General features: G+C 39.1%; 1 protein-coding gene across 1 annotated transcript in view; it reads left to right on the forward strand.

Moving 5' to 3' along the window:
• The window catches only part of myo1d (myosin 1D), a 99909-nt gene that overhangs the window by 56648 nt on the left and 30711 nt on the right, over positions 1–12550 (forward strand). The window contains exons 17-20 of the mRNA XM_035668011.1: positions 5121–5344; positions 6112–6250; positions 6903–7007; positions 7204–7317. Of these exons, the coding sequence (XP_035523904.1) occupies positions 5121–5344; positions 6112–6250; positions 6903–7007; positions 7204–7317 (582 nt within the window). The remainder of the gene's footprint in view (positions 1–5120; positions 5345–6111; positions 6251–6902; positions 7008–7203; positions 7318–12550) is intronic.

Genomic DNA, 12550 nt, shown 5'->3' on the forward strand with positions numbered 1-12550 from the left:
AATAAATAAATATGTTAATATTACACTAAATATCAAGTTAAAAAAGTTAGAAAGGCAGAGACTTTGCCAAAATTTTAAACAAGTAGAAATCTAATTCCCCTCATTAGACAATTCTTAAAATTAGAACTTAAAAAAAAGAAGAAATCTAAACTGTAAAAAAATAAATAAACTAGATCACAAACTGGATTTATAAATGTCCACTAACAGGTTGCAGCATAGAAATAAAGCATATGTATAGATATAGATATTACTGAGCTGAAATGCACCTTTTCAAAACTGTAACTACAGGTAGGGGTGGGCAGATCAGTATTTGGAATATTAATACTACCAATACTAATTATGGTTTTTAGTAGCAATACTAGTGTCGGACGGGTCATCACCAAAAATAAACATGGTTTTGTCTCCTGTTGGATCACACTCTGGGCACACGAACACACTCTGCTGCCGCTGTGTGCAGCATTCAGTGCATTGATTAATAGAATTAACTCAGTGAGGATTAATGTTAATTCTCCTTTCATATCTGTCTTTTGTTTTGACATAATTACCTTAGTAGTATAATGAATACATTGTAATGTTCAGCAATCAGCATCATTTGGCTGCAGTAGAAATGTATTCAGAAACACAGTGGCCGCTTGTAATAATAAAAAGTTTAAGTATCAGTATTGATACTGGTATTACTACCACCCTAAGGGGAGCTACGTCTGCAACAGAAATGCCACAGGCAAGAACTGTACAAGTTTCTGTAGCAGAAGGAGATTTGTGATAGCAAGGACAACCTTAAGCACGTTGAAGAAAAGCACTGTAATCTTCTCATTTTCACACAGAACATACAGTTAGGAAATGTGTCTGCAACCATCTGCTCACCTCAACCTCTGCTTTATGTCACAGTGAATGAAAGAATGCTATTGATTGCACAGCAATAGTCTCATACAGTATTCAGTGGTGAGACGAGGCTAACCTTCATATCATTGTTGTATATCACATAGTGAATGACAGAATGTGTAATTATAGCACTGTACAGCCAGATAATGTAATGTCTGTCTGTTATTGTGCTACATCAATTTGTACCACCACAATAATAAGTCAACCTTAAGCCCTATAACACCTACAAGGATCCTGTTCATCCTCAGCAGCTTAAAGCCACTATCCATATTTTTAATGTGTGTGAAAATACGTTTTTTTCTGTTTTCTTTTTTCTAGTAATAACTGACTTTTCCACACAAATGACTGTTTTGTAGTGAAGGTATGCTATGTAGTTGTTTTGTTTATATGAAATGATACTGTGTGGGTTAGCCACTTTTTTTCATCAGTCATGGCGTAAACAGGAAATAATATTTTCAACAAGTATGTAAGTAAAATCCTGGCAGAGATTAGAACGAAACACTTAATAGAAAATGGATGAATGAAGAATTTCATAAAATAGTGTTATGAAACATGAAAAAGAGTGCCATACACTGTCCACTCAGAACATAGTATATTCCCACATATTTTTGTATTGACTAACTTCACAAGGCTCAAATTCCAATTTAAATCCACTCATAGTCTACCTTTTACACCGGGGCCATTTTGACAGCAGTGTTTGACCCATTGCCTGCTCTTAAAACACTGTTTCATTTACTGTAACACTCAGAATACATTCTGAATATAAATGAAGGTAACTTTTAACCTTGTTCACAGAGACAACTAAGCCCACTGCAGTCGGGCCAGGCAGTAAAAACCCCTTCATTCCACCTACCGCTGTCACCCTGAGCATGTGGAAGAGTCATCTCAGGGGTCGATTAGTGATGAATATGTAGTCGCTCCTCTTTTCTCACTCTCATCCATTATGTATTAGAGACAGTGCAGTGTGGAGGAAGAGGTCGTCAACTGCCATTTTGCCAGAGAAGCACCATTTGAGACTTACAGTAACACAGCATTAGAGTTTTTATACCTGGGTAGATGTTTGTCGCTTTGCATAAACATAGATAAATCACAGAGTATATACAGTATTTAGACATAAATACAATAACAAATAGACATAAATACAAGCCTTTTATGACCTAAGAAAAACAGCCCTGTTTTCAGATGTAAGATTAATTAATGTTTCAGGTTTTTAATTGGTAATTTAGCTGTAGAAGTGTGTGAATTGAACCCTAACTCTGGATAGCAGCAACAGACATGTTACAAAGACTTGGACAAAGGATAGGGCAGGAGTCTGTGCTTTCTGATCTGATATGTCATTTCTGTGCAAGTGAACATTATTTGTAATAATTATCAGAAACCATTGAAGAATCTGAGATTTTATGCACAGAAACTGGGCCAGTGGGCTTTAGTTTATATCAGTTGACATCCTGGGGGACAGATTTGTTCTTTTTTTTTTTTTAATCTGATAGGTCTTATCTGATATTACTGGACATATAACACATGATTACATAAACTTTAGGGCTTAAAAGGGTCCAAAATAAACCTTACTTTTCTGAGAAACACAGTGCGACCCAGCTGGCTTGGTGATTTAGATGGCTGACTGGCCTTCTTTTATTGATTTCAGTGTGATTCAGCCTCTTCTTTCTAGTCTCCAGAGGAGGTGGCTCCATGCTACATTCCTGTTGTCAGAAAGTGACATTTCACTTAAATTACTTCACTTGAAATAATATTAAAGTACATTTTAAACGTATATGCAGCTGATGTGGTTATATCAGCTTGAAACAACATGAATGAATCTGCTGCTTCCATATTCCACTGGTGCATGACTTATCTTCTTCCCTTAAATCATTACACCGCCGCCTCCTCCACAGTTTTAATATGCAAAAGCAGGAAATCCTTTTCTGTGCCTTCGGGTCACCCCCACACTTTGAAAGATTAAATTGATCTCCATGATTACTTTGCATCACAGTTAGATGATATCCAGAAGTGAGCCTCCAGCGCACTGTGCAGTATTTTCCTTTAATTTCTTTGGTCTGTGACACTAAATACGCTCCATTACTGATTATTTAGGATTATTTAGGTACAATATAGTCAAATAAATATGTAAATAATTGAGAAGTTGTGTGTAAGAAAGGGAGAGAATACAGTAAAATGGGAGCATATGGTGGTGATTTTAGTGAGGGCGGATCAGGAGTTATGATTCCCTGGGGTCCCACTTACATCTATTATTCATGTTTTAGAGGGTCTGATAGCCACTCAACCTATGTATAGTTACAGGCAGGCTTGGGGGTCCTTAATTTAGCCCTCATTCTAGTCTGAGTCCGTGTTATTCAAACATTACAAGCACTTATGTATAACAAATAAATATGTAGCAATGTGTAATGAAAAAACTCTTTGTTTGTATAATTGTAAATGAGGAAAATCGGCAGTGTGACACATTGAAATACACATTTATATATGAGCTATTATAGCAACATTCAGCTGTATTTATAGTTCTAAATATATTCATCGCTCAATATTTTATGATCTTCATGCAGAGGTCATACCACCGGTGAATGAGACCTTAAAAATAGACCGGTTAGTGATGGATATTCCACTAAATAAGTAAAAAATCTAGATACAGCAGCTCTAAATATCCCCTCATCCTCCTGCATTAGTAAAGTCAGACTAGGTCCAAATGTTCTGGTACAGTACGGTTCTGTTTTATTGCCCTGTGTCTCTGGGTTTTTGTGGTAATATGTCTCTTACCTGAGTACATCCAAGTGGACTCTAATCATGCGGTGCATGATCATCACCACAAGAGAAAGATGTTTTTTTTTGAGGCGAGAGAAACAGTGTGTGCTGTGAAAATGACGTGTTGTTGTTCTTCGCCTGCAGCTACACGTTGTTCATGTTCTCTGTCTCTATTTGGCTCTGTTTGGGTCTACTGCATTTTGGATCGGGTCTGATATGGATCGGTTCTGACTGTTCCTGGGTGGGGCAGCCATGTCTCAGGAGGTAGAGTGGGTCGTCCACTAATCACAAAGTTGACACACATGTCGAAATGTCCTTGAGCAAGACACTGAATCCCAATGGTCAGGCCAGCACCTTGCATGGTACCTCCCTGCCAACTGTGAGCGTGTGTGTGAATGGATAAATGGCAAATTGTGAGATTTGGATAAAATCCCTTTATAAATGAGCCATTTATTTACCATTTTTGGTCTTTTTAAAATGTTCAGGTAGCTTTTGTTTGGGTATTTTTTGGATTTAAAAAAATTTATTGTGTAATGTCCTGTGTGGCTCTGGAGGAGCTTTGTCAAGTTTGAGGAAATAACCCCTGATGTTGTCATCATGTCATCACAAAGCCTGAGCTTGTAGACCAATTTTTAGCCCCGCTAGCAGCACAGCTGAAAGGATGGCAATGACGGTCAATTTGTCAGTCTATTACTTTGGTTCACATAAAATATCTCAACAACTGTTAGATGGATTGCTACAACATTTTGTACAAAGATTTAGAGTGACCCAGAAGATGAATTGTAGCAACTTTGGTGATCCCCTGACTTTTCTTCTATTACCAGCAGGGTGAATATTTAGCTTTTTCAGTCAAATCTACAAGATGGGTGGCACAAAACTTTGTCTAAACCTTTATGAATCCAAGCTTATGTATCCAAATGACTTAGACAACAGAGTGAAATTGATTACTATGTAATTTGGTGCAGACATTCATGGTCTTTTTGACCTTTGGTGATCTCCTGACTGCCATGATCAGATCAAAATGTCAATCTGTCCATTATTTTGGTTCATCTCTACAGTTTCTATACAATGACCATTGTAGCCTCACAAAACAGCTTGGTGACTGTTGACAGTAATGTAGCTTCTCAGTTAACAAGACAAAGAAGAGTAGCATAGCATGCAGGTGTACAGTAGAAGACATAGGGTCTAATAACAATATGCCATAATTTCCATCATGGGAAACGTAGGATTCAGCATTGCAAGAGCTTGACTGCTAAAGGAGATTGAAAGTCAGGATACCTCATCCTCTGCTGCTTCAATCTGAACCATCCCTTTGTGTAAAGGAGTTCCCAGATGTTAAGAAGACCAGTACACAACGTGTTGCTCAAGAACCTCACGTTGCAGCAGTTGTGTTCCCAGCGTGTGACAATACAGAATGCGTTATCTACAGAAGCTTTATTAATTGCAGTTACCTACATTTTCATTATATTGTCCTGTGTCTCCAGGTGTGGAGGGGCACCATAGCCAGAATGCGATACCGGCGGATGAGAGCAGCACTTGTCATCCTGCAGGCCTACCGACGCTACAAGGTCAAGTCCTACATCCGAGAGGTCAACCGCCGCTTCAAAAATGTCCGATCAATGAAGGATTACGGCAGGCATGTGAAGTGGCCCACGCCCCCCAAAGTCCTGCGCAAGTTTGAAGATGCACTCAGAAGCATCTATAACAGGTACTCAGGCAAAATAACTGTATATTATTTCTTTATCTTTAAATGTGACTACTGTTTACCTGCTGCAACTTCAAGATTCATAACAAAGGTTCTTGCTTCTCTTTAAACTTACACAAACACAACAAGCTGCTGTGTTTATATATATATATATAAATATAAAGTGAAACTGCATTTAAAAGTTTAACAATGTGCCACACATTCTCAATTATATAATTCAAAGCAGAGGCAGAGGATGAGCCTGTTGAAAGAAAATGTTTAAAATTGCTTTCTTTTGAAGAAAACCACTTTCCTAAATTGGCCGAACTAAAAGTGGATCTGACCCCAAACGCAGGAGAGAGTGCATGGCCTCAAGTGTTGTTTTACATCCAGATGAGTTCGTTTGAAGCAACTTACACATGTTTCCTTCAGCCTTGGGCTCACACTGGGCATTGATTTTTCTTCCTCCATCAAAGACTCATCACTAGCTTTCATCCCAACGTCTGTTTGTTTGCTTTTTTCTATTTGAAGCTGGGCACAGGAAGAAAATAGCCTTCCTAGAGAATGATGTTGGCTGTCAGGATGTGTGAGTAGAAGGTCAATAAGTACAGTACAGCTGGGGTCTCCTGCAGTTCCCGCTGACCTAACTATCAAGGCCTTATGCAGTAACCATGATGGAGAAAAGTCGATTTTCCTCTGTTCTTACTTTTCTCTTTGTGTGTGTGTGTGTGTTTATGTGTGTGTGTGTTTGTGTTGTGTGTGTGTGTGTGTTTGGGTGCTTTTACCTCCAGGTGGTGGGCTTGGACACTGATCAAAGGCCTCTCTCCAGAGGAGGCCCTGCAGGTGAGGGCCAAGGTAGCCAGCCTGGAGGCCCTGAAGGGCCAGAGGGCCGACTTGGGTCTACAGAGGGCCTGGGAAGGAAACTACCTGGTGAGTGGGTGGGGTACAGTAAAATGTGTGTCTTTATATATTGGAAGGAAAAAACAAACGCAGCAACAGAGAAAACAAAGACATATTGTACAGACTACTGTCCCTGTGTGTTTTCTGTCTCTAAAATCTATATTAGAGCTGTATATCGAACATCAATACTTCTTTGGTACCGACTGTCTGGCAACGCTTAGACAACTGTGATAATCTTGTTTACTTACTCTTTGATCAGATAGTTCCTGATTGAAATCAAAATGTTGCCCATTTTAGACTCATTTGTTAAGCACTTTATTGTACGGCTACTTGTGTTTAGACATTAAACTTCAGCTTGCTAATTTGTTTAAATGAAAAAGGTGTTGTATCATAATTGAAGGTCAGGTATTTTATCAGCATTAGTATCTAAAAATGTCATATACTACCCACTGTAAATCTCTTTACCTGTATATTGTGTTAAATTCTCACATTTACTGTAATAACTATAAAGGACACCAAAACTGTTGACCTTTAAATTGTACTGGATTCAGAAAGTGTATTAATTAAAATCTTTAGTTTAGTAGATTCACAGTATCAGTAATTTTCCAGATCTGGTTTATTTCCCTGCCCAATGATGAACAAGTTATTATTTGAACAAGTGTTCTGTTTTTGTGCCCGACAGAGGCGAGACAGCCCTGACACAGCTTCATCCTTCACACTGGTCTCCAGCGAACTGCAGCGGAAAGACAAATTCATGAGAGTCCTGTTCTCATGCAACGTGCGAAAGGTAGGAGGCTTTTAGAGCATTTATCCACCGCTAACCACATGCACACACAGTCACAACATGGAACTGCCTTCACAAACAAACAAACCCAACTGTTCCTGGTTTGCTCAGTCTCCCTGCAGGGTGTTTAGATGTGTATGTGCGTGTCTGTGTGCACCTATCCTGTGGGGTAACTAATGAGGAGCTTTGTGTTTCCCAGATCAACCGTTTCCACAAGGCGGAGGACCGGGCTGTGCTCATCACTGACCGCCACCTGTACAAGATGGACCCCCTGAAGCAGTATAAACCCATGAAGAGCACCCCCCTCTACAACGTATGGCACTCCATTCCGCTAACAGCCTCCTTTATTACAAACACAGGGTGGTAAACAGAGGGCGGCTCATTAGACACAGGTGTTACAGCATTTTAGTGCAGATTCCCAACGAGGCTACACATATTGGATTAAGAGAAGTAGAGATCTTCTGGATGCAAATCCATAAAACACTGTTTCATGTGTAGTTGATCAGTGTGGGTCAGAATGAGAATGGTTTATGCAGAATTGCTTTTGATTTGAACTGAATTATATGTTACACACTTGGGTAACTTCAAAATGAAACGCCATAAATCATGTTACTTCAAGATCAAGCTTCCAAAAGCACAAGAGTTTTAGCTGTCGATTCAGCACAAGTGTAGCCTGATTCATGTATGAGGAAGAAAGATGAATGTGAGGTGACCAAATGTAGCTTTTGACAGATGATTCTTTGTTGCCTCTATTAATCTTTTGTAAACAGAGACACTGAAAGAAACAACCATCTCATCATACTGATGCTTTAACATTTAACGTTTTATTGGCGGTGAATTGGGGCAGTTATTCATACGCAAAGGGAAATGAAGGCGCTTAACATAAGTGGTTCACAAGTTGGACCCCCATAAGTTATCAGAAGTCAAGAAGTTTTTTGTTAGGGTTGGAAATAACAGAAAACTAAGTTTAGATACTCATATTGTGTTTATTTTTACAACTTTGCTATAATTGAACTGCTCACAAGTCACCACTTCATTGCAGAAAGAATTTAAAACCTAAAAAGAGATTGATAATAAAACATTAAATCACAAAAAGAGGACTGAAACAATTTTAAAGTGAATTAAAAAGACAAAACTTTATAAATCAATACACAATAAGTTAAAACATTAATGCAAGTAGGAAACTTTGGGTTCAGTCAAAGGCATTGGAGAACATAAAAACATTTTAAACTCAGATGTAAAGGTTGTTGGATGGTAACTAAATGCTGCTTTTCAGTGGTTAGTTTGAACAATCAGCAGGTTCATCTCGTAAAGGAGATATTGAGAAATGTGTTGACGACCAGCAGTAATGTAAACTGTTCCAATTAACTGTTTGATATGGACCATACTACTTCTGGCCAAGTGTAATTACAATGCCTCCTCATTATACAGAGACCATGCAGTATATCAGATCTCTCACAGCCTACTCCGGTCGAATTTGATTAATAGGAAAAATATTCATCAGATTCATCATTACTGACAATAATCATTAATCACCCAGCTTGATGCTTTTGATAAGAAATGTTAATGTTGTACAGTAAGACACTAGAACATAGGGAAGCTGTGGCAGAGGTTACAGTATTATCTCTGATTTCCCACCAGCCTGTTATCGTGTGGCAACATGTCGATATGCAAAATCTCATTGGGCTCTACAATTGGCTGGTTTAATTCATATTCACTGTGATAGGCCCGTTAAGGCTTCTTCACGCACACAGCATTGCACACAGCACATCAGGCTGTTTCCATGGCAGATGTGTCCTGTGTGGGTTTCTGTGTGTGTTGGCTTTATGCTAATTGTTTTTTTTACACAAGCAAAAATCAGTTGCATTTGAGGTTGAATTTCTTTTTTTAATTTTCTCTTATTTTCTTAAATCTTCTCTCACAAATTAGAAATTGATTCCTAATAAGAAGCTGTGGTTGTGGTTTAAACCTGGTTAGAGGAAGACATTTGGTTATTGATTGGAGAAATGTGCTTATTTGCTCTCTTGCTCAGAGTTAGAAGATCAATATCAATCTCATAGGACTTCCTGGTGTCTTGTCGTCATCGTGAGGTTGCCAGGCAACCAGCAAAGACTACAGGAAGTCACCATAAAACTTTTTGTCTTCATTATTTGGTTTTGGTGTGGTACAACATATATAAGCTGGCTGTAGCTTTGTGAACAGGTGTTTGAACAGGGAGTGCCACAGAGAGCAGGCTGTCTTTTGAAAGGACGCCATGATTACAGTACATAATGATAAATACATAAACAAAGAAAATCATAGTGTGCATCAACAAGATTGTTTAACAAACAAACATTATCCAACAGACAGTACAACAATCAGGCCAAGGACCTCCACATCTGTAAGCATCCATAATACATACAGTAAATATTAAAGCCAGCATTCATGATGGTCAACATCATTTTATAGTCATGGTGTGGCCAGGATGAACAAATGAAGACCAAACACCAGGTAAAAAACATTTTTAAGGGGTAATTTGTTTGCTAGTACAGCAGCTCATGTGGTTAATTTAGCATAATGCACATTTCCATTTCCAGCACTAATTCCATCACTACCACTACGCTGTTCTCACTTGTTTTTTTCTTTAAAGGGGTAGTTCCTTTTTCTTTTAAGTAGTGTTTTATGAGGTACTTATTCATAGTCAGTGCATTACCTGCATTAGATGCGTGGCGGTCAACACGCCCCCAATTTGGAGAAGCACCAGCACGGAAGCTAAGCATGCATTGTCGTGGATGGGGGCAGCAATAAAACGTTTTTTAGCCACCTAAAAAAATCAATGTTAGTTTAAGTGTACGCTAGAGTTAGAATATTTTTACTGCCTTATCTTGCTGTCAAACAGCGCTTTCCACCTGGAAACTAAAGCATTTATATTGCTCTCAGAAATCACCACACTCCTTTGACAAAAATGTCATTTTACCTCGCAGCACACAGGATTTTCTGGTCTACCGCTGCCTCTGTAGCAACTAACGAAATTACATGTCAAAACACCAAAGTCACACAATAACACAAACAAACCAAGCAATCAAGGCGGCAGACCAGCAAGTCCCGCGTTCTGCAAGGTAAAATTACTGTTCTTGTCAAAGGATTCTGGTGGCTTTGAAAAGAGCACAGATCGATACAGTAAGCCTATTTTCCAAAATGTTGAACTCTTCAACCATAACAATTACACACCTGACCTCGTTCAAAGAGCGCACTCAAAACTAATTAATGCAGCTGAAGGTGAATGGACTGCCAGATCTCCCTTTTAAGAAAACAAAGCCAGAAGAGACAGCAGCGTTTTAATCAACAAACTATTGATGATATTTCTACTCTAACCTTCTCTCCTATTACGCGCCGCTATGACAAACATTGCTTACGCAGTTTATCCGCACCGCTGATAAAGGAGGTGAGGAAGCAGTGAGACAGGAAGTGAAGGTGTAATGCATTAATCTCTGAGGCGGGTATTCCGTCGTCTGGTAAAATGAGTGAGATATGAGGCCGGTGTGCAGTGACAACTGTGACAAGACACCCCAGTGTTCAATCTGACAAAGTGACAAGAGGGAATTAGAGAGCCTGGAGATGGACACCAAAGCCTGTATCGCTGCATCTGGAAGTGAAATGGAGAGATGGAGTTGAGACAGATGGTGGCAGAGAGAGAGCAGATTTTTAGTTATTGTTCATTCAGAGAGTGAGTCACTCACACATACACACACTCTGAGTTGATGGATGAGGCTCTGTCCTATACTCAAGGTATATGGGAAGCCATCAGTGTGGGAGGAGGATGGGGGGGCACATAGTGTGGTTTGCAGTATTTGCACAATGACAGTGACACAAGATTAGTACAGCACATACAGAGATCTCCATACAGTACACAGTATAACCAAAGATATAGTTGAGGGTAGAGACATTTACAGCTATTTTAACCCCCTTTTCAACTATGAAACATAAAAAATGTGTCTTTTGTTTATCCAAACAATTAAGCATTTGTTGCATTCTTTGAGTATAGGTCTGGTAATACTCTATAGTTTGTTATTCTAAACCAATCTGATGAAAAGCCCCAAATCAAAAGGGACTTAAGTGTTGTCAGTATATCCAAACTATCTTATTCCTGCCATAGAGCTGCAAACACACCAGTGAGCCAATGGGTGACATGTTCCTTTTATTACCACAAACACACACACTGTAGTTTATGCCTGTTTTAGTAAATCACTGAGCCTTTTTCTAATTTAAACAACGTATTTGTGAGCTTTTAAATAAGCTTTTAAAGAATTGCATCTTCAGGAGGAACCAAGCAGCTTGTCTAGCAGAGTGTAACAGACAAGGATAGGGACATCAGAAGGTATTAAAGGAAAGGTTCACAATGTTTCAAATGTTTTTGAGGAAATGCTTTTCTAAAGCAATTTCAATGTAAGTGATGGAAGACAAAATCCACAGTCCGTGTTCTCTTTAAAATAGGATTGTAATGTTCAGCTGAAGCAAATATGAGTGGATATCTTCCAAACTCATATTAGTCGTGTCTGTCCGTCTGCTGTGGCTTGGCAAGGAAACACCGTCTGGGGAAACAGACTAAAAACATTGTTACTTTGGAAGTTACTTCACCCACTTTATTTGTCTAGCTTGAAAAATGAGACGGACTAACACATTTAATTTTGGTTTTTTATAAGTAAGCTGTATTTCTATAGCACCTTTCAAAGCCAAAGTTACCAAGCGCTCATAAATATAAAATAACATTAAAAACAGCAAAACAACTGAAGTATATGGTGAGCCATAGACAAAATAAAGTAAAATACCAACAACATAAAACCATTGGAATAATGAAGTATTAATATTCTGTACAGTACAAATGTGCATAAGGATGTATGTTTTAGCTCGTTGCTGCAGCTGGCTGTCTGTGTAGAGAAGCTCATTCATCTTTTTACATTCACCATCACATCCATGATAATAACCACTGCCCCGCTGTATCCATAACACCAGGCCTTCTTTCACACAGCAAATGTCAAGCTGAGTGGGTGAGTAAATTGGGTGAACAAGCGCAAAGGCGGGTGAGAAGAAGTGTAGAAAGAAAGAGGGGTGAGGAGGCAGAGATAGAGATGTACTGTAGGCTGAGAGCCACAGCAGCGTGACGTGGAGCTATCGATTGGAAAAGGTCAAACAGAGGGGAGAGCAGTTAGCTCATTGTTGATTAGCACTGATAGGCTAACGTCACAGCATCCCCTCTGCTGCCCTGTACAGTGTATTTACTGCTGCTCCTGCAGGGCAGCGGAGGGGGAACTGCCGAGCTGATACATGGCTGGTACTAATACTGGGGAGCCAGCGAGTGTCCGCCAAAGGATTTATACACCAATTAATGCCTCTGCTGCAGAAGTGAGATCATTACACTGTATTTCTTGTTGAATAAAACAAATACTGTTAAAGAAATGGTGAAATATCCATTCTGCATCAGTGACTCATCTCCCTGCTTCTCACCATCTTTTCTTTACACATTCCTTTTTTTTCATTTTATTCTTGCCTCCTCCTCCTCCTCCTCC

The sequence above is a fragment of the Morone saxatilis genome, unplaced genomic scaffold (genome assembly GCF_004916995.1).
Source record: "Morone saxatilis isolate NCDOM2014 unplaced genomic scaffold, NCSU_SB_2.0 Contig1, whole genome shotgun sequence".
NCBI lineage: Eukaryota > Metazoa > Chordata > Actinopteri > Moronidae > Morone > Morone saxatilis.